This window comes from Lycium barbarum, chromosome 6 (genome assembly GCF_019175385.1).
Source record: "Lycium barbarum isolate Lr01 chromosome 6, ASM1917538v2, whole genome shotgun sequence".
Taxonomy (NCBI): domain Eukaryota; kingdom Viridiplantae; phylum Streptophyta; class Magnoliopsida; order Solanales; family Solanaceae; genus Lycium; species Lycium barbarum.
Window position 1 is genome coordinate 118,252,364 of NC_083342.1, and position 25,217 is coordinate 118,277,580.

At 33.4% G+C, this 25,217-nt stretch overlaps 3 protein-coding genes across 3 annotated transcripts; all 3 read left to right on the forward strand.

Annotated features, from left to right (window-relative positions):
• Positions 1-3,556: 3,556 nt before the first annotated feature.
• On the forward strand, positions 3,557-6,938 carry LOC132645819 (pentatricopeptide repeat-containing protein At1g02150). The gene is made up of 2 exons (XM_060363033.1): positions 3,557-4,051; positions 5,251-6,938. Exons 1-2 carry the CDS (start codon positions 3,647-3,649, stop codon positions 6,484-6,486), a joined length of 1,641 nt encoding a protein of 546 aa, XP_060219016.1. The 5' UTR covers positions 3,557-3,646; the 3' UTR covers positions 6,487-6,938.
• A 4,690-nt stretch (positions 6,939-11,628) lies between these two features.
• LOC132644495 (uncharacterized) lies at positions 11,629-12,625 on the forward strand. The gene is made up of 3 exons (XM_060361089.1): positions 11,629-11,727; positions 11,812-11,989; positions 12,255-12,625. Exons 1-3 carry the CDS (start codon positions 11,629-11,631, stop codon positions 12,623-12,625), a joined length of 648 nt encoding a protein of 215 aa, XP_060217072.1.
• An 8,798-nt stretch (positions 12,626-21,423) lies between these two features.
• On the forward strand, positions 21,424-24,023 carry LOC132645820 (cyclin-U4-1). The gene is made up of 2 exons (XM_060363034.1): positions 21,424-21,819; positions 23,509-24,023. Exons 1-2 carry the CDS (start codon positions 21,479-21,481, stop codon positions 23,801-23,803), a joined length of 636 nt encoding a protein of 211 aa, XP_060219017.1. The 5' UTR covers positions 21,424-21,478; the 3' UTR covers positions 23,804-24,023.
• Positions 24,024-25,217: the final 1,194 nt, after the last annotated feature.

Below are 25,217 nucleotides of genomic sequence, written 5' to 3' on the forward strand. Positions count from 1 at the left end.
TTTATAGTGTCACCTCCATGAGTCTCATACAATAGGAAACAATAAAATAATAATAGCAAGGACAGCTCTGCACGGATTTGGTGGGATTAGACTGACGGCGTCGTCTGACACACGCATGGTAGGTAGTTGACTGCGGCAGGACGCTACTGGCGCGTGGCCCGCATGCAACGGCCACACGGACCAACGGCTACTCGGACAAACTGCCATGAATGCTCGGGTCATCGGGCTTGGATGCTCGGGTCACCGGGCTTGGCCACTACGACAACGTCGAAGGCAGACCTGTCGGTGCCCTTGCCCAGCACCGGCCCAAGCATTGCCCCGGTCAAGGGCGAATAGTATCCCTCGCATTCTCATTCCTTCATCTGGTTCCTCGTTCCACCGGTTCGCCTCATATCCGGTTTCCACCGTATACAATTGTGTTGTTCAATTGTTCACAATTTTTTAAGGATGGTCACAACATAACCTGATACTATTTCATTCCACCTATCTTGTTAAATTGTACACAAATTTTGTTGTCAGGCCACAACTTGGTATTATATTCATTCGACCTATCTTGCTTTGTTCACAAGTTTTGTTGGGCACCCGACACTATCTTCATTCTACCTAATATTCACAAGTTTTACCGGATGGGAAAATCTTGCTAGTGTTCAATTATTCACAAGTTTTGCCAAGCGAATTATCTTCACTTTATCTACACAAGTTTTGTTGGGCACCCGACACTATCTTCATTCTACCTAATATTCACAAGTTTTACCGGATGGGAAAATCTTGCTAATGTTCAATTATTCACAAGTTTTGCCAAGCGGATTATCTTCACTTTATCTATCTTGTTAAATTGTTCCCAAGTTTTGTCGGATGGAGAAATCTTGCTTATGTTGTTCAATTATTCATATCTCTAATTAAATTCTTTTTTATTCTTTAGTGTATTACGATGCATAGATATTGACTTATTTATGCACATATCCAGTTTTGTTGCTAATCTATGTGAACTTAACTAGTTAGAAGTCTTATACACTGAAATATGATTTCAGCTCCGTTGAGTGTTACGTATATATTAACACAAAATTGAAAATCATTCTGAGGAAAAACTCACGTCATCAGTTGATCTACCTATCTCTGTTTCAATTTCTTCATTGTCTTTTATTACTTCAGTTTTGATCTTATGGATCTAATATATGAAGCTTGATATATATAAGAATAAGGCACTGTTACCCCCTTGAACTTTGACTAAAGTTGCAACGACACACCTTACCTATTCAAGAGTCCTATTACCCCCACTAAACTTTTTTAAAACGGAATAATTACCACCATAAGCGCTGATGTGGCAAGGTGAGTGTACTTCACTCTCTTTGGGAGAGTGAGAAACATAAAATCTGACACGTGTCATTTTTTAATTGAGCACTTCACATTTGATTACACCTAATTAATTATCATTAAGGTTTAAAGTTTTTTTATAAACTGATTTTTTTTAAAAAAAAAATGTGGAAAAACGTACCAATGGGGCAAAAAGTCATGATATATGACCTGGTCAATGATTTTTTTTCATTTTTTCAAAGTCTATGCTTAAAATCAAAGAGAAGAAAATTCCTAGTAATAACTCTGACAGTAACTCATTTCTACTTTATATAATCACTAAATACCCTTAGTCTATCCATACTCTCACTCAGATATTCATCTTTTAAAATGGCAAGTAATGGTGCAGCAGTGCAAAAACCATCAGTCACTTCTGCTAATCCTCCTTCCCAAACTCAGCCTGATGAATCAAAACAAATCCCAAATCTGGAAAAAGACCAACCATTTTCCTTCCAAATTACATGTCCATTTAGTATCCCTGCCACCATTAAATCAGCAGCAGCGCGAATCATAAAAGACTTGAGCGAATTCGGGATATACTATGCTGAATTCGCGTGGATAATCCTTTTCATCATGCTTTTTCCTGAACGTAAGGTTTCATTAGTCTATTTAATTGCCATGAAGGAAGTGACAATTTTGTATTTGCTATTGCTTCGTGCAGTGGCCAATTCTGTCCTATTTCATTGGCTGATCGAGTTCGATACTAGGCCTATTGTCCTGCCACTGTTAGCCATTGGGACAGTACTTGCTCTTATTTTCACTGATGCTGGAATCCATCTTTTTATTACTTTCGCTTTAACGGTGCCTATAATTTTGGCTCATGCAGTTCTGTGTATAGCAGAGGATTTTTCTCTGAATGAGGAAATTACTGATCCAGAATATGAACCCCTTGTCTCTACTGTGTAAAATTAGGCTAATTTTGTTGATGATTTGCTGCAATAAAGTCAAGGATGTTGAGTTTGTGAACTTTTTTTGCATGCCATATGGGGCAGAATTTGCTGCCACATGATAACTGTTTCTTTTTATTTAGTCCTTTTAAATGTTGTATTTTTGTTCTTTAGTTTATGTGCCAAGAGTAGTATGTGGTTGAAGAGAATGTACTAGTAATACAAACTACAGTTCAAGGGGTTCAGTCAAGTGGTGAATGTTCAAAAAAATATCATTCCTTTTTGTATAATTATGTGTCAAATGTTGTATGTAACAATCAATCACCATAATGGCTGCCTCAACCCTGCCATTCGTCATTATGCCTGTAATTTTTTTTACACCATTAGGTCAAGATAACCTACAATAACAAGTAAATTTCAGTAGTAAACCAAATTTGATAACCTATAAAGTAAAGTAACTGATTAAAATACATTGATGGTAAAAAAAAAATTACATTGTCATTTCATATTACTTTAATTGATAAATAATTTAGAGTTTAAATTATATACACCGACGATATAAGAATTATTTAGCATTAAATCACTTAAAATTAGATAATTGTAAGTACCGCAATTTAATAAGTATTGATTAATATAACTAACTTACCATAATAAGTTAAATTACGCTTATGATATAAACATTATATACATTATCTTTCAGTATATATAATTTAAATTCAATTATCTCCTATAACTAATTAAAATATATGGATATTATAGAAATACTCTACATTGTATATAAATATAACTCTAATTCATTTCGTGATTAGCTCTTGGTCTGAAATGCAAAGAAACGAAGGTTTCAAGGACTCATTCGAGATAAAACAAAACCGAGAGGATCACTCTTGTCACTCTTATCGTTGCATGTTGATAAATAATTTAGAGATTAAGTTATATACAACGACTACAAAAGAATTATATAGCATTAAATCACTTAAAATTAGATAAATCTAAGCACCTCAATTTAATAAATATTGATTAATTCTAGTAACTTACCATAATTGGTTAAATTACGCTTATGATATAAAAAATATATGTCGTGCGGTATATATAACTTAAATTCAATTATCTGCTATAACTAATTAAAATATATGGATATTATAAAAATAGTTTACACTGTACATACATATAACTTCAATTCATTTCATGATTAGCTCTTGGACTGAAATGCAAAGAAATGAAGGTTTCAAGGACTCATTGGATATGAAAGAAACTCGAGGGGATCACTCTGTCACTCTAGCATACAAATTCTTCAGGTCGACATCTTATCTTTTACAAAACCAAAAATTTAAGAGAAAAAACTCCGCACCTCCACTTTCAAGAACTCCCATTTTTGTATCTCAAAACCCTACAAACCCCAAAAAAACATGCTTCTACAACCCACCACCACCATTAAACCCCCACATCACAAAACTGAAAACCATGTTTCTTTTTCATCATCCCTTTCTTATTCACTCTCTTTCCCATATGGGTTTTACAATTTTGGTGGTGGTTTTACTAAACCCCTAACGTGCCCAAAAAACCATTCAGTTATTATTAGTTGTTCCTCAATATCACAGGTGCATAGTTATGGGACTGTTGACTATGAGAGGAGGCCAATAGTGAAATGGAATACTATTTACAAAAGAATATCTATGAATGATGGACCAGAAAGAGGCTCTGTTAGTGTGTTGAATCAGTGGGAAAATGAGGGGAAAAAAGTTACAAAATGGGAGCTTTCTAGGGTTATTAAGGAGCTCAGGAAGTTTAGACGTTATAAGCTTGCTCTTGAGGTAGCAAATTTATTAAAGTTTCCATTTTTTTGTTTGTGGGTTTTTATCTGATTATTGTTTTGTGGTCTCTAGCTACCTATACTTTAATTTCTAGGTTGAACCAGTCAAATTTTTAGTTTTTTTGGTTGCTAAGTTGATTTGCTTGGATTCTTCGGTTTGATATAAAATAGTTGGAATTATGTGTATGTTAAGGATAAGTTGGAATTAAACATCATAAACTTGCTGTTGTGTGCCAGAAGTTGCATTCCCCTAAATTTTGCAATTTCATCGAAATAAGTGTCAATGGCATGAAGAAACTTCTATTAACAAAAAGTTTGGAAATTAGTGAAAATTATCATCCTCCTAATTATGTAATGATGTGCATGAGTGGCCCAAAGTTGCGCACTTTGAATAATATATTTCTTGAGAGCTTGTATGAGATGTTGTTGCAACATGTTCTGAAGTGAAGATGCAATCAAGATATAGTACTGCAAGTCTTAGACTGTATCTATGGATACCAAATCTTTGAAGGTTATGAGAGTCTTTTTGCTTATTGCATTGAGGCGATGGGATTATCTTGTGATTATTTTTATTATCTCATTCTGTTTCACTCAATGTGCAAGGCACTGTTGGAATTTACCTTCTTGGATTTATCTTACTTGAAGCTGTTGTTTTTGTTCACCTTAATGATGTCCCATCTTACTTTGTCTTCACCTTATCGGAAAAAAAATGGTGGCTTATCTTATTAGTAGCTCTATCTAGTGGTACCAGCCAAGGAACTCCCTCTTTGCAAGCTACTTCATTTGAACTGTTTACGGATGGATGCATGAAATTGCACTGATCATTGTGCAGTGTGGACAATATCCTATAAGGTTATTCTCTATTTGGTGACCAAGTGAAACTAATGATTAAAAGAAATCAAAATCTGGACATGTTTATCACTCTGTGTACCAAATGCGAAAGTCTGAAACTTGAAAACTTCGAATGAGTATCAACAGACTTCTTGTGGTCAGGACTTGTCAGCCAGACTGGATACAAATGTAAATTGGTATACTAGAGAAATGTGCAATTTTTCTGCCAGTCCTATGATAAGAACTTGATTAATTCTCCTTGTATTGAGTTCTTGATTCCATTAAGTTCTCATTTAACTCATTGAGTCCGCTATATATCTCCATGAAATGCAATTCCGTTGGGGCTTAACTTAATCTTGTATCCTGCAGGTGTATGAGTGGATGAACAATAGAGCAGAGAGGTTTAGACTAACCACCAGTGATACTGCTATTCAATTAGACCTGATAGCAAAAGTACATGGAATATCAAGTGCTGAAGAATACTTCGTAAAGTTGCCAGACACCTTAAAAGATAAGCGGATATATGGGTCTCTTTTAAATGCCTTTGTGCGGGCTAGAAAGAAGGAGCAAGCTGAATCTTTACTTGATAAAATGAGAAACAGAGGCTACACTGATCATGCTCTTCCATTCAATGTGATGATGACACTCTATATGAACCTTAAAGGCTACGACAAGGTTGAGTCAGTGGTTTCAGAAATGAAGGAGAAACAAATTCCATTAGATATATATTCCTACAATATCTGGTTATCATCATGTGGATCTCAAGGATCTATAGAAAAAATGGAAAAAGTACTCGAACAAATGAATCTGGACACTGAGATCAATCCAAATTGGACTACATTTAGCACTATGGCTACTATGTACATTAAATTGGGGCAGTTGGAAAAAGCTGACGACTCTTTGAAAAAGGTTGAGAGCAGAATCACAGGTCGTGATCGAATTCCATATCACTATCTCATCAGTCTCTATGGTAGTCTTGGTAAAAAGGAAGAGGTTCTCCGGATTTGGGAAACCTACCAGTCACAGTTCCCAAATATTCCAAACTTGGGTTATCATTCTGTAATATCTTCTTTGGTGAGGTTGGATGACATTGAAGGTGCAGAAAAGATATATGATGAGTGGCTACCTGTTAAGGTGCACTATGATCCAAGAATAGGAAATCTTTTGCTGGGTTATTATGTGAGGAAGGGTTTTCCGGACAAGGCTAGTGCTTTCTTCGACCAGATGGTTGAAGCTGGAGGAAAGCCAAACTCAATGACAATGGAGATTCTTGCTGAAGGACATATCAGGGAACGGAGAATATCTGAGGCGTTGTCGTGCTTGAAGGATGCTGTTTCAACTTTGGGATCAAAGAGCTGGAGACCGAAACCTGCAACTGTATCTTCCATTCTCAGGCTTTGTGAGCAGGAAGAGGATACACAAAGTAAAGAAGCCCTGTTGGTGGTGTTGAAGCAAGTTGGGTGTCTTGATGATGAAAAGTACATGTCATATATTCCATTATCAAATGGTACATTTACCAGTAGTGAGTCAGAAATAGAGAAGGATACATCTGATAATGATGAAGGATCTGAGATACTGCTCGACCAATTGCAAGGAAGCTTGTGATACTTTTTCAATCACTTGCAACGATTTTTCCAGGTACACACATTGGGGGATAATGCCTCATGAAATCGGATTTTTGGTATGTCGATGCTCGAGTAATGTCTGCGTACATCTACCCTCCCCAGACCCCACCTGCTGGGACTATACTGGGTATTTTGTTGTTGATGATAATGATGCACGAGTAATGCAAGAGTCCGTGTAGAGCTGAGAAGCAATATATTTATGAAAAACACATATCTACTGATTTTGGTTTCTTTTCTTAGGTTTATGAAGATCCATTTCCCTATATATGTAGTTTATTGAACATCTAGTAGAAGTGTATTGTTTTAGCTTCGCCAATCAATACACATATTTTACCAGGGGTGTCAACAAGTGTGTTGCAGGTTTATTTGTAAATATGAGAATTGTGCATTAATCTATTTGAGGTTCAGCTAGAAAATTTCATTTTCTTTCTACACATTGCGTTATGTCACCGACTCATCGTGTACTCTTGAAATTCTCACAAGAATTGTTTTCCCAAATGTTCCTCTTTCTGGTTTCTCTGTTTCATGGATGAGGATACTTTGCACCACTGTATATTGGCTGCTTAACAATTCAACTATAGCTTCTGATGACTTCAACATATTTTGAGGTTTCTGCTTTGCAATGTCTGAGAACAGTTAATGAAACGGGAAAAAACGTTTTTCTTTCATTCCTTTGTAAGTTCTTGCCAATTCCAGCAGTTTGGTATTGACGTGTGGTTGATTGGTTTTCTGTAAGTTCTCGACACTTCGAATTCAATTAAGGATCAATCTTAGAAACTTGATAAAGTGAGAGGCGCAAGCGCGCGTTCATGCTGATGGCCAGTAATACATAAACAACTGCGTGTGGCTTCTAAAGAGATAGATAGTTTCGGTGTTTCATGACAATTATTTTGAGTATAGAAGAATTAGCATATGTTGCTGCTATCTCCTAAATACTTGTACTAGACTTTGTACATAATTTTCTTTCCTTTTTCTTGTACAGTGAGTGGGCTCTTCCAATGGAAATACTTTGTTCATGCTATTTCATTTCTTGTAGAACAACATAATTTATCGTATGAAAGATTCTTGTAATGGGGCTAAATGTTTTACCTACAGTTTCAGGCACACGTCATAGACAAACTCTAAGGATCCAGTTGCAAAAAGGAACTAGGTTGATGACTTTATACAGTAGAAAGATTTCAGATGCCAGACTAGCAGCATTTACTTATCCCCACACTTGAGGTAGTGAGGACTGAGGCCTAGATGTAACACTAACTGCTGCGACAACTAGCACTGTGTGTTACTCTATTTTGTCGATACGGATGAAGGAAAAGACTTGCCCCTACATGCACCAAAACAATAAGTCACGGACTTATATGAAAACAAGATCGAAAAAGGAAACAAGACTTACTGTGTTTTGTCCAATATATTTCACAGAAAATATATTAGATTGTTCATAATAAGGAGATTATTTCAGAATAAACGGCAATATTTAGGTTCGAGTAGAAGCGAGGTCAGTAGATACCTTAGGAAGCTTGCCAAACCCGTAAGCAAGTTCCCTTGTAGCTTCATCTTCATCAACTGCTCAGTCTTTCATTTCAAAAAATCAAACTTTGGATGTCACGCACTTTTTACCATGCCTTTGTTTTTTCCTTCATTCATTTTAGCAGTTACATATTTTATGGTTTTATTCCGATCCATGGTGATGGAAGTTCAAGTTAATACCCTTATTTATCTACTTTTGTCAGAAAATGTAAGCAGTAGTTTGTTAATGTCAACGACAGAGATGCAACACTAATAAAATGTGTGATATTTTTAGACCAATCGTTGAGCCCCACCACAAGGAACAAACCAAGTTGGGGTATCATGCCAAGTTATACTCTCGACAAACTAAGCATTAAAGGCTTAACTTTAGGACTCAATTCTTCGGTAGAAACATATAATAGTAGTAGCTAATACAAGTGATAGGAAAACCGTCGGTGATGGCATCATTTTCATTATCATGTGGCTTCAGCCACATTCCGGTGGCATGTTTTGCTCGTGACAAAATGAGTACAACACGCCAAAAAGGAACCAGCCCTGCCTCTTCAAGAAAGCTTTGCTTGGTAGGCGCTGCCTACTCACTCGGACAATGGTCTGAACACGAAAGTGTGCAGTTTGCCCTATTTTCGTTTACAAAAAAATAATTTAGTTATTTTGACGTAATAAAGTAAAAGTTGAGCGACTATCGGTTAAATTAACACCTAAATATCTATAGATGGTGCTAACAAGTAATTTAATTTGAATTAAAATATGACAAGAAGAAGAAAATATATTGAATCAAAATGGAATTTCCATAAAGGAAAAGGTGGTAAAAGTAAAACAGAAAGAAAATAAAAAGATGCAGAAGGCTATTTCAAGGTGGGCGCTGGGTGAGGCCCATGGTTTTGCGGAATGATATGGACGTAGTTTTCGAAAATATATTTTTTCAAGACAAACAAATATCTATGTTTGTTTTGCGAATAAATATTTCGGTTTTGGAACATACTGTTTTTGTCACTTATAATTCCTTTGGAAAATGGAACTTTAATTTAACTCTTTAGAATTCAAGTTGCATACGTTAATTGGTGGAGCCGCAGTCCCTTTCCCTCTAAACGCATTTGAAGCTAGAATGATATATACACTTTTATATTTCAAAATTTCTAAGTTTTATTGTATTTTAATAGAATACTCTTATAGTATTAACATGACATATTAAAAATCACGAGCTACTTGTACTTGTGGGTTGTGGCATGTTATAAATATTTAAATTAACAACAACATACACAATGTAATTTCACAAGTAGAGTCTGAGAAAGGTAAAATGTACGTGGATCTTACCCCTGCCTTTTTGGGATACAGAGAAAAATTTAATTTATTCATTGTAATTTATTTTTTTAAAACTTTACGTCCAATCAACAATATCATATGCTACAATAAAACAGACTATTATTCTGTTTAGACTAAAACATATCATTGTGACATGACTATTAAATTCAATAATCACACTCACAGACATAGATACAAACAAATATTTGGTGGGGAGGGATGCGGGAAGGCATGAGAGTAGGGTAGCCATGAGGGGATCACAATATCATATGGAGAGGACAGGACACATTGGTTGAAAATGTATCACTTACAAAGAAGCTAATGTATGTAGATATGTTTGTATAAAGTATTGTATACTCTTAAATTTTATAAATAGAGTAGCCCAAAAATATGGAGAACCTCTCTCTTACAAGACATGTTAGCTCTTGTTTCACTCCAAGGCAAAAACTGCCCTTTTCTTAATATCATTTTTCTTTTGGTGGGGTCGGGGATAGGTACCTATTTTAGTGTTTTTCTTTAAAAAAATTATTTTATGATATTCAGAACGCACTGCCAACTAATTTGAATTCGAACGGATACGTCCAGCAAAGGAGGTAATTAATCGCTCCTTATCAAGAGTTTTTCCCATCCTTAAATTCGAATCAGACCTCTGATTGAGAGTGAAGGAATCCTAAATATTCCTAGCTCAATGATGTTAAGTTGTTTCGTTTGTGGGAAGTTATATTGATCTACTTTAAGGGTGACATTTGAAATTTAAAAAGAAAAGTTCTTCTTGTAATTTTTGGACTTAGAAACCATAAGTATACCGTGACTTGCAATTTTTTTACAAAAATGATTATTCATTTTAATACAAAACTAGTTAATTTTTTCATATGTAATAATTTGGCTAGCTTAACATACTTTATCATTTAGATTTGTCTCCGATAAGAAAATGTTACTAGTATTTAGTTTAATTAATAGCAGTTCATGTGGATCACAAAACAACCTTATTCACCTGTGCAACGTGGAGGTGGGGCTTTAGTCCCAACGTCTTATGATTTTCGTCTAAGATAAAAGTTTTTGGAATCCAATTACCCATATAATCCAGCTCTATGCTTGGATGATTGTATATTATGTGAACGTAGATCACTAGATTATTGTAAACGACACGAAACCCTTAAGAGTTGTACGTATTGTACATAAGAACATTCAAAAGGTATTGACAAGCAAAATCTTTGGTGAGAAAAGTGTAATTTACAATTAATTTTAACTTAAATTTTTTATTACACTATCAGCTCACACAAATGATATTTACAGGGTAAGTCTCCTTAAAATGTGGAATTTATTTGAAAATAAGATAGGTTACCTGCTGCAACAGGTTATGTGACATGATCATAAAAATGTTAGATATTTTAATTAATTAGGTTAGTTTTTGTTTTCCTTGTTTTATGGGTATGTGGCCTATTTCCAAGCTACTGGAATCGTGTAGTTAGTGGACTAAGTAGGTTTGTTTTAATTTCCCTTATGGCTAGGGGCAGATCTAAAGAGGGCAGAGGGTGTTCACCCGAACACCCTCGGCAAAAAATTACAGTGTATATATAGGATAAATTTTCTGTATTTATGTGCATATATTAACTTTTGAACACTCTGAATAAATTATATTTAGCTTCTTCTTATTTTCCGAACCCCCTGAATGAAAATTCTGGATCCGCCACTGCTTATGGCTTAGTGGGTGAGATTATGTAGGATGTGAATTGCCTTTATAAATGGCTAGATTTATTATTTCAGTTATTAAGATAAGTATTTTACCTCCCAAAAAGCTTTGTGTGTTTATCTTGTTTACTTTCCAGATTTCTAATAGTGGTATCAGAGCCAGTGAGCGTGCTTCAATTGTGAGTTTGTGATGGCTTCAGAGAATTTTGTTCAACCTGCCATTCCCCGCTTTGATGGTCATTATGACCATTGGAGCATGTTGATGGAGAACTTTTTGAGGTCCAAAGAGTTTTGGGCAGTCGTTGATGGTGGGTTTCAAGAACCTGCCGTTAATGCTGTTCTAACAAATGCTCAAAAGACAGAGCTTGAAGCACAGAAGTTGAAAGACTTGAAGGCAAAGAATTATCTTTTCCAAGCCATTGATCGTTCAATATTGGAAACAATTCTTTGCAAGGATACGTCAAAGCAAATTTGGGACTCCATGAAGAAGAAGTATTGGGAAAATGCAAGGGCAAAGCGAGCACAACTTCAAACTCTATGAGGTGAGTTTGAGACTGTGCGTATGAAGCCGGGAGAGTCGGTGTCGGTGTACTTCTCACGCACTATGGCGATTGCGAACAAGATGCGGATTCATGGAGAGACTCTGGAAGACGTCACCATTGTTGAGAAGATCCTACGGTCCATGTTGCCAAAATTTAATTTTGTTATCTGCTCAATTGAAGAGTCGAAAGATCTGGATACTCTTTCACTTGATGAACTACAAAATTCTTTGATGGTTCATGAGTAGAAAATTGTTCAGCAGGATGCAGAAGAGCAAGCACTGCAAGTAACAACTTCCTCCAAAGATTCTAGGCGTAGAAGGAGCAAGTGGAAGGGAAGAAACTCAGACAAAGCTGAAGAGGAAATAAAAAAAAGAATGGTCAACATGGTCGTGATCAACGACACTTGTCCAATGGGAAGGCGAGGTTTGCAGATAAGTCGCATATTGAGTGTTATAGGTGTCACAAGTATGGCCATTATCGTTCTGAATGTCAGACAAATCTGAAAAATGTACGGGGAGAAAACTCTAATTTTGTAGAAGTAATTGAGGAGGAGGTCTCTTTGTTGATCGAGAGTCAATCCTCAGAAGAATACCATACAAATTTATGGTATTTAGACACGGCTATAGCAACCATCTGTCTGGTGAAAAATCTGCATTTTCTGAATTGGATGAAACTTTTCGCACAACAGTCAAGTTTGGGAATAATTCCCGCATTGCTGTCAAAGGAAAAGGGAAGGTGAAACTCCGAACAAAGTCTTCATTTATGCAAATTATCTCTGATGTTTACTTTGCACCAGATTTGAAAACAAATCTTATCAGTGTGGGTCATCTTCACGAGAACGGCTACGATGTGTCTATCAAGCATGGAATTTGCAGAATTCAAGATTCTAATCATGGGTTGATTGTTGAAGCTAAGATGACTGCAAATAAGCTTTTCTCACTTGATATGCAAAATATTGGCTCTACCAACTTTTGTTTTTCAACAAAGTTGAATAGTCAAGCATGGCTTTGGCACTACATATATGGGCATTTGAATTTCGGAGGAATAAAAATGTTGTAGCAAAAGCAGATGGTTTCTGGTCTTCCTAATTTTGATATTCCTGCAGATATTTGTGAAGATTGTGTCGTTGGAAAGAAACCCCGCGATAGTTTTCCCAAGGGTAAAGCATGGAGAGCTAAAAAGCCCCTGGAGATGGTGCACTCGGATATTTGTGGACCAATAAACCCAATATCCAATGGAGGAAAACGTTATTTTATAACGTTTATTGATGACTTTAGCCGAAAGACATGGGTTTATATTTTGCAGGAAAAATCTGAAGCTTTTATAAGTTTTAAAAGCTTCAAAGCTCTTGTTGAGAAGGAGACAAGATGCTCCATAAAGATTCTTTGTACTGATCGTGGAGGGGAGTATCTTTCACAAGAATTTATAAATTTTTGTGAATCTCATGGGATACGTCGGAAACTTACAGCAACATATACTCCTCAACAAAACGGAGTATGTGAGAGGAAGAATAGGACAATCATGAATGTTGTGCGGAGCCTTTTGCAAAAGAGCCACGTGCCAAATTGTTTTTGGCCTGAAGTAGTTTGCTGGAGCGTGTATGTTTTGAATAGAAGTCCTTCTCGTGCTATTCAGAACATGACACCAGAAGAAGCTTGGAGTGGACAACAACCAGATGCTCAACACTTTAGAGTATTTGGTTGTATTGCATTTGCTCATGTTCCGGATCAGAAAAGAACAAAGCTCGATGACAAAGCCAACAAGTGTGTTTTTCTTGGTGTTAGCAAGGAGTCAAAAGCTTACAAGCTGTACAATCCCATTAGCAAGAAAGTGATTATCAGTCGTGATGTGGTGTTTGACGATGATAATTTTTGGCCATGGGAAGAAAAGCCAAATAACCAACAACTTCCTTTGGATCTTGATGAAGAATACAAGGAGCAAGGGCAACCAGTAGCTGATGTGGGTGCTTCTACCTTGGTGCATCAAGAAGGCATTAGTTCCCGACCTCAAAAAAATCGAAAACAACCAACATAGATGGAAAATTATGAGGTGAGTGGAAATGATCAATCTGGAAATGAAGATTCACTTATATATTTAGCTTTATTTTCTGGTTATGATCCCGTAAGATTTGAGGATGCCTCTAAAGATTTGAAGTGGCAGAAAGCAATGGATGTTGAGATTGCAGCAATTGAAAAGAACAGTACTTGGGAGCTTACTGATCTTCCAAAAGGGCAAAAGGCGATTGGAGTCAAATTGGTTTATAAAACCAAACTCAATGAATCTGGTGAAGTTGACAAGTACAAGGCGCGCTTGGTGGTAAAAGGATACAAGCAAGAGTATGGTGTTGATTACAAGGAGGTCTTTGCTCCGGTAGTCAGACTTGATACCATCAGATTGGTGTTGGTATTGGCAGCTCAAAACAACTGGCCAATTTATCAACTGGATGTAAAATCGTCCTTCCTACATGGAGAGTTGCAAGAGCATGTATATGTTGATCAACCACCTGGTCATGTGAAGCATGGAAGTGATCGTAAATTTTATAGATTGAAAAAGGCATTATATGGCCTAAAACAAGCTCCTCGAGCTTGGTATAGCCGCATTGATGCTTATTTCAATATGGAGAACTTTAAAAAATGTCCATATGAGCATACACTTTATACAAAAATTGAAGATGGGAAGCTAGTTATCGTATGCTTATATATAGATGATTTGATTTATACTGGAACTGATCCCGGATCATTTGAAAAATTTAAGCAATCTATGATGACTGAGTTTGATATGTCCGATCTTGGCTTGATGCATTATTTTCTGGGCATTGAAGTTAAGCAATCTGCTAGTGAAATTTTTATTTCACAAAAGAAATATGTCCAGGAAACTTTAGAGAGGTTTGGAATGCAAGGTTGCAATTCTGTCACGACACCATTAGAGTTGGGACTGAAGTTGGAAAAGAATCCTATGGGAAAGCAGATTGACAACACCTCTTTCAAGCAAATCGTGGGATGTTTGATGTATCTAGCAGTCACCAGACCTGACATAATGTATTCTGTTAGTCTTGTTAGCAGGTACATGGAGCACCCAAAAGAGACTGATTTGCTTGCTACTAAAAGAATTCTCAGGTACTTGCAAGGTACCAGTGATTATGGTATTTTATACAAGAAAGAAGGCAAGTCAGAGTTAATTGGCTTTACGGATAGTGATTTTGCTGGAGATAAAGAAGACAGGAAAAGCACTTCGGGTTATGTGTTTATGCTTGGATCTGGAGCTATATCATGGTGCTCCAAGAAGCAACCAATTGTTACGTTATCCACCACAGAAGCAGAGTTTGTAGCTGCAACTGTGTGTGCTACTCAAGCAATTTGGTTGAAGAAGGTATTGGCTAAGCTTCATTTTTAGCAACAAGAACCAATTCTGATTTACTGTGATAATGGTTCAGCAATTAAGCTTTCAAAGAATCCGGTATTGCACGGGAGGAGCAAAAACATAGATGTCAAATTTCACTTTCTGAGAGATCTCACGAAGAAGAAAGTTATTGATGTTGTCTACTGTAGAAGTGAGGATCAAGCAGCTGATATCTTTACTAAGTCGCTCAAACTATCAACATTCAGAGAGTTAAGGAAGCTACTTGGAGTTTGCACTTTAAGGGAAAGCTACTGTGAATGATGTTATTAAGCTGAAAGTCGTAGACATATCAGTTTAAGGGAGGGTTTGTTAGATATTTTAATTAATTAGGTTAGTTTTTGTTGTCCTTGTTTTATGTGTACGTGGCCTATTTCCAAGCTACTGGAATCGTGTAGTTAGTGGACTAAGTAGGTTTGTTTTAATTTCCCTTATGGCTTAGTGGGTGAGATTATGTAGGATGTGTATTACTTTTATAAATGGCTGGCTTTATTATTTCAGTTATTAAGATAAGTATTTTACCTCCCAAAAAGCTTTGTGTGTTCATCTTATTTACTTCCCAGATTTCTAATAAAAAATTGCTCACTAACAATATATAGTAGAATTTAAACTTTATACAATTTAAGATCACTTTCATTTAGATGTTCTTTGTTCATTAGCTATGGTTTAACTATTCACAAGTAATAAAACATGCGTGAAAAGAGTCGAAAAAAATGAACCTTTCTTCTTTCTAGCACATTTTTCAATTTTGTTTTTGTCTTATACCTTTATTTAATCTTGATTTATATATCACCTATATAAGTTTCACCTTTATCTTGCTATAAGAACTGTTCATTCGTGTAACTTTTGGAGTGAAGTTCGCTAATTGAAATACTATACTAGAGTTTTGTTGTTTCTCTTTTCTATTTGAACTACGTTAAATTTCTTGGATGTAACAAATGTTACGTACTGCTATAATTTTTTCAAAGAATTATTAATTGTTTAGCAGTAGAAACAATCGAATATTCTATGTACTAGAATATTCAGTTTTTAGTTATAGCAAGGATCTAATATTTTAGTTGTAAGAGTCTACTATTTTTTTTTTTTGTGGCTATTTAAAGTCATATTATTATTAAAATTTTAGAGATAATGTTTTCATTGTTGTTTGCATCTTTTCAAAAAATCCTATCACAATTGATCAATGAGAGCCTTCCTACTTTGCTTGTTCAGTTAGTTCTTGCTATGGAAAAAAAAAAAAAAAGTACGTATACTTATCCAAACAATATCACCACTATTATATCCGATGAAGTAAATAATTGTACCATGTTAGAAAGCAAATATTATAATATTGCTATTAAGAGATAATTGGTTCTTAATATATATTTACCTCAAGAAAAGGTAACACCAAATTAATGGTGAACCGTTGGCAAATTCTTAAAGAAAGGTAGTAAAGTAGTTGCATAGTTGGCCTTATATATACTCTTTCATCTTTTTAATTTCTAGTAACCAACTCGTTATCTTCTAATGACAAATTCTGCCAAGGTAGTAATGTCTTGTCTTAGTAACTTATAGGTACCTGAAATTATAGAATAATAGATGGCAGGTACAATTATTTATTAATTTGAAGAGTGTGCTCTCATATTTTCTTTCTGATACTTTCTGTACATCTCAACTATTTCCTCAAATACTTATTTTCCTCGACCAACATAAATGTTAAATATCTCTAACGAATATGCTGCGATCTACTTAAAATGTCCTTATCACTCTCTTTTAAGACAACGTACATGAAAATGAAATGATTCATAAAATTAAGGTTGAGAACCAAATTGTCACATTCTTTCCAGTTTGTTATTCACCAAATTTCTTAAATCCCATCAACCTTGGGTAATAGGATTGATTTACCTAATTTAGAGGAACAAACTTTCTTTTGGTAACAAAAGTTTTATTGGTAATATTTATTACAAATAATCACTTTTTAGTGGCCGGTATTGTGAAATAGTCACTCATTGTTATGGAGTTTAAAATTATAAAGACTGTTTTTTACAAGAACAAAGCCAAAAAGAGATGGTGGGTGCTATTTATACAGTTTTTACCGCATCATAAAAATTATTCCATCTACTAACCAAAATATTTTCTTTACCCCTTGAGCAAAGAAACAAAATATTAGCAAAGGAGTAGTGTAGATAAGATAACGGGGATACGGAATTATCAATAGACAATATTAAGAGTGCAAAATATTTATACCGTCAAATGTCAATATATAAGTTAAAGTCATTCACAAAAGATTTGACATTAATGCTCCAACATTGATGGGAATATGTAAATTTTTAAAAGTGATTTCTAGTAATAGACTAGACATGGTGCCAGTAGACAAAATGAGCACAAACATGCACCTTGGTTTTTTGTGAATAACCAAGAAAATGTACCTTTGCCAACTATGGCTTATAGGGACAAAATTACATTGACATGAACCTCGCGAGTCCGGAGTCAAAATGACTTATTTTTGCAGCCATTAGATCAAAATAGGCTGCCTTTTTTTTTTTATACCATAATGGGTATTTCGTTGGTTATCCAACGAAATACCCACACAACGCACTGTTCATAGCCGGAATTTTTTGTTGCATTTCACTACACTTGTAGCGAAATGCAACAATTTTTTTTTTTGTATTTCGTGAATTAATCAACAAATATGAACGAAACTGTTTTTTTTTTTTTTGCATTTCGTGAATTAATCAACGAAATATGTGTGTTTTTTTTTTTTTTTTTGCATTTCGTGTATTAAAAAACGAAATAGGATAATTTTTTTTTTTTAATTTCGTTCATATAAAAACGAAATTGGAATATATATATATATATATATATATATATATATATATATATTGCATTTCGTTGGTATATCTACGAAATAGTAATTTTTTTTTTGTATTTTGTTTATTAAAAAACGAAATATGAAAATATTTTTTTTTTGTATTTTTGTATTTCGTTTATATAAAAAAATAGGAAAATAATTTTATTTTCATTTCGTTTATATAAAAACTATATATATATATATATATATATATATATATATATATTTCATATACCAATGAAATAGGATAAATATATATATATATATTTTGTATTTCATTTATATAAAAACGAAATAGGAAAATAATTATTTTTTTTCGTTTATATACCAACAAAATATATATTTATATAAAAAAAAAAAAAATCAATTTCATTTTTATATAAATGAAATACAAAATATATATATATATATTTATCCTATTTCATTGGTATATATATATATATATATATATATATATATATATATATATAGTTTTTATATAAACGAAATGAAAATAAAATTATTTTCCTATTTTTTTATATAAACGAAATACAAAAATACAAAAAAAAATATTTTCATATTTCGTTTTTAGATGAACGAAATAAAAAAAAATTCTTATTTCGTTTTTTAATAAACAAAAAAAAAATAGTTGTAAAGTCAAGACATAACTTTATTTTGAATATAAATATAATTCTAAAAAATATAGGGAGAAAAACTAGTTGTAAAGTCGTCAAACTTTAGATGGTCATAACTTTGCGCTCGGACGTCCGTTTTACGCGTTTTTTTTTTTTGAACTTGTGTATTTTTTCGAGATCTATGCGGACAAACGGCCATAAGGCGGTTTGGGCGAGCCGATTTTAAAAAAAAAAAACAGCTTTTATCCCATTCAATTTCAATTTTCCTCCAAATTGGCGTGAAATTTTCAGTTTTATTTACTTATAAGATGATGATACGCAATAGATTTCAACGTAAAAATCTCGGGGTAATGTAGTTGTGAATGTCAATTTCACTTCTGCAGTTTCAATTTTTGAAAATAAAGCTGACTAATTTTCTCGACATATAAAGTTGACTAAAATAACTTTACAGTCAAACACTAAGTTTTTTCAAACAAAACTTACTTCGGCCACCTTTTCAACACCTAAAATGACGATCCGAACGTCTACGTATCCTTGATGTATTGGGCCTACATTACTGTACGTAGAAAAAAATATCAGGTTCTATATAAAATATTGACGTTTCGGAGTCTTGACACACGACTAATGATTGGTCAAGGTATGGAGAAAAACACTAAGTGTTGCAAAAAATAAAGTTGACCAATTTTTTTTTTGGTACTGTTTCTATAACGCAGTATTTTACTGCGTTATAGAAAAAAAAAATTGGTACTGTTTTACTGCGTTATAGAAATATATATATATATATATATATATTCCAATTTCGTTTTGATATGAGCGAAATAAAAAAAATTCACATTTCGTTTTTTAATAAACGAAATACCAAAAAAAAAAAAAACTATTTCGTTGATATACCAACGAAATGCAAAAAAAAAAAAAAAAAATATATATATATATATATATATATATATATATTTTCCAATTTCGTTTTGATATGAATGAAATAAAAAAAATTCATATTTCAAATAAAATAAGAGAAATAAAATATATATATTCCTATTTCATTGGTATATAAACGAAAAAAAATAATTATTTTCCTATTTCTTTTTTATATAAATGAAATACAAAAAAAAAATATATTTATCCTATTTCATTGGTATATGAAATATATATATATATATATATATATATGTATTCCTATTTCGTTTTTATATAAATGAAATACAAAAATACAAAAAAAATTATTTTCATATTTCGTTTTTTAATAAACGAAATACAAAAAAAAAATTACTATTTCGTAGATATACCAACGAAATGCAAAATATATATATATATATATATATATATATATATATATATATATATATATATATATATATTTTCCAATTTCATTTTTATATGAACGAAATTAATTTTTTTTATCCTCTTTCGTTTTTTAATACACGAAATGCAAAATATATATATATATAATTTCCTATTTCGTTTTTTTATTCACGAAATGCAAAAAAAAAAAAAAGTTAGTTTCGTTCATATTTGTTGATTAATTCACGAAATACAAAAGAAAAAAAATTGATGCATTTCGTTGATTAACTCACGAAATGCAAAAAAAAAAAAAATATATTTGTTGCATTTCGCTACAAGTGTAGCGAAATGCACAAAAAATTCCGGCTATGAACAGTGCGTTGTGTGGGTATTTCGTTGGATAACCAACGAAATATCCATTGTGGTATAAAAAAAAAAACCCAGCCTATTTTGATCTAATGACTGCAAAAATAAGTCATTTTGGCTTCGGACTCTGAACCTCGTTGTATATTCTATGCTTTGTTTTTATTTTTATTCTGCTCTTTATTTCTCTCTTTTGTGGATCTAAGATTTATGTATAAGATTTTCTAATAAGAAAATCCGGTTTATTGTTTAAATAGGCTCAATAATATAATTTGAACTTTGGTGGAGAGAGATCTAATCGCGCCGATCCTAACATGATCTGTTGGACATATTATCTGTTTAAGTGATTTCTTTTTGGATCCTTTTTTGCCCACAAACTTATTATTATGGCTGGAAAAGCAAGAACATTGTTGTAATTAAGATGCAAAACAAAATCCTAATTATATAACCTAATTGCTCATAGAATCAAAACACATGAGAGATCATTTTGAAAATGGGACCTACACCAACAGTCAGGAACACTAATCCACATGTAATCACATGATAAATCGAAAAGGCATGCCCATCACTCTTTCCCCATTATCATTTTTTAACAGTTTTTCCACAAGAAAGGGAAAAAAAGGGCTTATAATTAATGACTTTTTAAGTCTTCCAAAAAAAGGTAAGTACTCAACTCAACCAACCTACCTTTCCCTCTACCGAACACTTGAGTTCAAATTAAAGAATCCAAATCCAACTCACTCCCATATAAACTTTCAAGCCTAAAAGACACCCCCAAGAATAACATTCACGAAACAAAAACAATAATTCTTTAAAAAAACAAATTTTTTATTTGTAATCTTAGCACTAAATGTGTAGTATAGCAATCAATATATTGGAGCGAAAATCATAGGAGATTAGGTTTTCAAATCCAATTAGAGAACAAAAAATGAGAACTAATTTAGTCGGCCATCCACATTGCATGAGATTCCAACATGAAAAACATATGTGACTAAAGTCCGTGTGACTAGTGAAGTCAAGGATATCGAAATGTCATGTTTAGGGGTACTTAGGACTAACATTAGTTCGAGTGTGCACTAAATAAAACACGTCAAGTTTAGGGGTCTCCATGTATTCCACAGAAAAGAAAAAAAAAACCAACTTGGACTTAAGTGTCATATTTCAAATTCATACGGCTATATTTGCAACTAAATTTACCCACCAGAAGTAACACCCAACAGTACAGGTTGTTACTCACAAGAAGTAAAGCTAAATAAACTACAAACAAAAAAACAAAAAGCAACAATTCTTTTTAATAAAAAACAAAACATTCAGAAAAAAAAAAAAAAACATCACGTATATATTACAACATCTAAACAACACATTACACATCCAACACACACAAAAACACCTCTTTTCTCTCCTTTTTCCTTTCTTTCTCTGTACCAAACAAGAATGGCAGAACTGGAGATTCAAAATCAAAACTTGATGCCAAAACTGATAGATTACTTGTCTTGTTTGCTCCAAAGGGTAGCTGAAAGTAACGATATAAATGGCAGATTTCAACCACAGAAGATTTCAGTTTTCCATGGACTAACAAGGCCAAATATCTCAATTCAAAGCTATTTAGAGAGGATTTTCAAGTATGCTAATTGTAGCCCTTGTTGTTTCGTTGTTGCTTATGTTTATCTTGATCGCTTCACTCAGTGCCAGCCTTCTTTGCCAATCAACTCCTTCAATATTCATCGCTTGCTTATTACCAGTGTCATGATTGCTGCAAAATTCATGGATGATATGTAAGTTCATTTGCTCAATCTCTCTAATTTTTCTTTTAAACAGACTACTCTGTTTTACATAATTAACTAGACTATAAAATTCAGAGTCGTAGTTAAGATTTTGAATATATTAGTGGTTCTGAATTTTAGGAAAAGACAGCATAATGGGTTTTGGTGAAATTATAAAAACAAATATTATAATGTTTGAGTTAAGGCTATCAGGTATAATTCATTCTTGATCAGCTTTTTTGCCTTCTAGAAATAGAAAATCATCGATCATCATTTTTTCATTGAATTGAGACAGGCTTAAGTAGAATGACATTGATAGCGACAATTCATATATATAGTCGATCTCAATTTGTTTGGAATTGAGTAAAAATATAAAATAATAATTTTTAAAAATATAAAATAATAATTTTTTAGTTTTCTTTTCAACTTGAAAGGGTTGTTGAATTATAGACTTATTTTTGGGTTTTGATTTAGCAGAGTATTTTCATAATTTCGGAAAATTTTGTGGATAAACGGAGTATTTCCATAGTTTTATATGGATTTAGTATTTCTTGGTCATTGATATATTGAATTGGCGAAAAGGAAAAAAAGAGAAAAAAAAAAAAAAGAGAACCAAAAAAAAAAAAGGAAAGGGAAAAGAAAAGAGGCAACGTATTTGGAAGTCTTAGTTGTAGGCCTGTGCACGAATCGGTTCGGTTCGGTTTTGGCCATCATCGAGTTGAAATTTCGAATTTCGACTTTCTAAAATTCTCAATCAAACTCGATCCATTCTAGGTTCAATTTGATTCGTTTTTTATTATTTCGGTTCGGTTACACAAATCGATTTGTTCGGTTTATTCGAAAGTTTAACAAGCAACTATTTCATTTCAGTTTTAGAGTAAACATAACAAAAAATAATGAGATCCTAAACTTGCAGCCTTATAACCAAGACATTAACCAAGAAAAACCGATAAACTTGCAAGCATAATAGCATATAAATAGCAAAACAAGAGTTTGACAACTTGTGCAAGCATACAAATCCCCCAACACCACATTACATATACCAAATTAGTCATATTAATCACTAGTGGCATATAAATTCGGTTTGTTCGGATCGGTTCGGTTGATAATTGAAGCAAACCGTATCCGAACCGTTAAACCGTAATATTTTACAATTGCATTTGTAAATCGAAATCGAATTGTATTATCCAAATTAAATTATCCGAATTGTTTCGAATCGGTTCGGAAATTCGAATTGAACCGATTTGTGCAAAGGCCTACTTAGTTGTATAATCACTATAACACACTAGACCTTGGATATGCATAGGAAGTTGCATTAAGTATTTCCTTTTTTCTTTTTACACAATTGTACAGTAATTTATTTAAAATAAGTGATAAAGCATCTTATATAAGTCATTAATGACTTATAATAATATTCTTATTAGAACTTACCAAAGACTTAATGATTGGTTAAGAGCTCAATTAATGGCAACACTGTGACAACTTGCTTGCTCCTTTTCTTTTGAATTTTTAAAAATCAAACCCCACTTTCAAATACAGCCACTCAATTCTCTAGTTGCATGGTCAAGATTACACATTCTCATTTGAAAGCTACATTCAATTGATGACCCTTCATCTCTTCTCAAAACTTTAATCACATAATATTTATGAAAAAAAAGTGTAAAGTGTAAGCTGATTTTGTTATCAAATTGTATTTTATAGGTACTACAATAATGCATACTATGCCAAAGTTGGAGGAATCAGCACCACAGAGATGAACTTTCTTGAAGTGGATTTCCTATTTGGATTGGGTTTTCACTTAAATGTGACTCCCACTACTTTCCAGACTTATTGTGCATATCTTCAAAAGGAGATGCTGTTGCTCCGGCCACCACCAAAGAATTTAGAAGATTCCTCCTTAATTATGGGAAGATCATCAAAGCTTCAATATATTTGTTTCAATGAAGATGACTCGTCTGCGCAGCAGCAGCAACAACAACAACAATTAGTCGTTTAAGATCAATTAAGTAGTCTTGTTAATGTAGTAATCAGGTAGGTTTAGGGTCTTTTTTTATAATGGGGTTTAGGGGTTAAACCTAAAAATTGTACTAAAAAAAGGATGTATGGTTCTTGTAGTTTGCTTTGGTTTTCCTATTTTCTGTTTGGCGACATTTTGGGGGTGCTTTAGAACTCTTGAAATGAAATGGTATGTACAGATGGGTGCTGCTTTTGCTTTACAGTCTGGCCAAAAAGTTATTTCTTTATTGTTTTCCGTTGTATTAGATAATTCTTGCTATCCAAGTCAAGATTCCAGTGATCTGTATGATGAGGACACTGTCAAAAACACAGGTTGGCATGTTTATAGTTCATACAGAGAGTTGCATAATTTTAAAACATGAAGTGCTCATGACATAGGCTTCTCTCTCTTTTTTATTTCCCACTTTAGAAATGCATGTTATAGTCATATCACATATGAGTGTCTCCCCATGAAAAGTTTGGTGGTCACGAGAGACACCTTGAGCCGAGGGTTTCATCTTTTGCTATTGAGAATTCAATTGAAATATCCATGTGGTTTTACGGCTTATTGAGACTAATAATATGTATAATTAAAGAAGGTTATATATTTTAAGTTATTAACTGATCCACGTGATAGACACTCGAGAACATGCGTAGAAACTAAAAGTGTACGTGTACGTGCTCAATTGAAACAAGTCGTCGTTTAAATATCTAAATGAAATATACTAGCAAGTTTAAGGGATTATCTATTTCACCAAAATTTTAATTAAGTACGTATATCCATAAACTTTATTTCATTTAAAAAGCAATATTAATATATACATTTGACTAACAATAATCGAAAAATAATATGAAGTAACTAAACACCACTTTGTCATAGGAGCAACATTAGAACCCCCCGACTCCATATCCAATAATTAGCACACATGTTGTATTATGATAATATGCCGATAGCCCGATACTACTCACATATTCTGTGTAGGTCACTGAATTTGAACTACAATATAACAATCTTTGAAATAGTGTTCTCTTTGTTACTATTGATCATCTAACGTAAAAATAACATTCACTGACCACTTTTCAACTGTCTTTATAAGAATCACTATCATGAAACTTTAAATTGACCTGGAACCAAATGAGTTCAACGCTTAGAAGCAGATGGACATTGTTTTACATTGCAAGCATTTCTTATGCATGTAATAATAATGACTCCTACATGGAAGAACTTTAGCATCGCTCACCGAAAATACAGAGAAAAAAATAAAAGGCATAGTTTATTAAGAGACACCGATGAGGAAAGGGACATAAAAAGGTGAGGAAGAAGAAGTATGTGGGCGACATTATATTGACAAATATAATGCACTTGAAGAGGGTTACTAACAAAGTGATAAAGTGAAGTGTGTGTGTTATGGTCA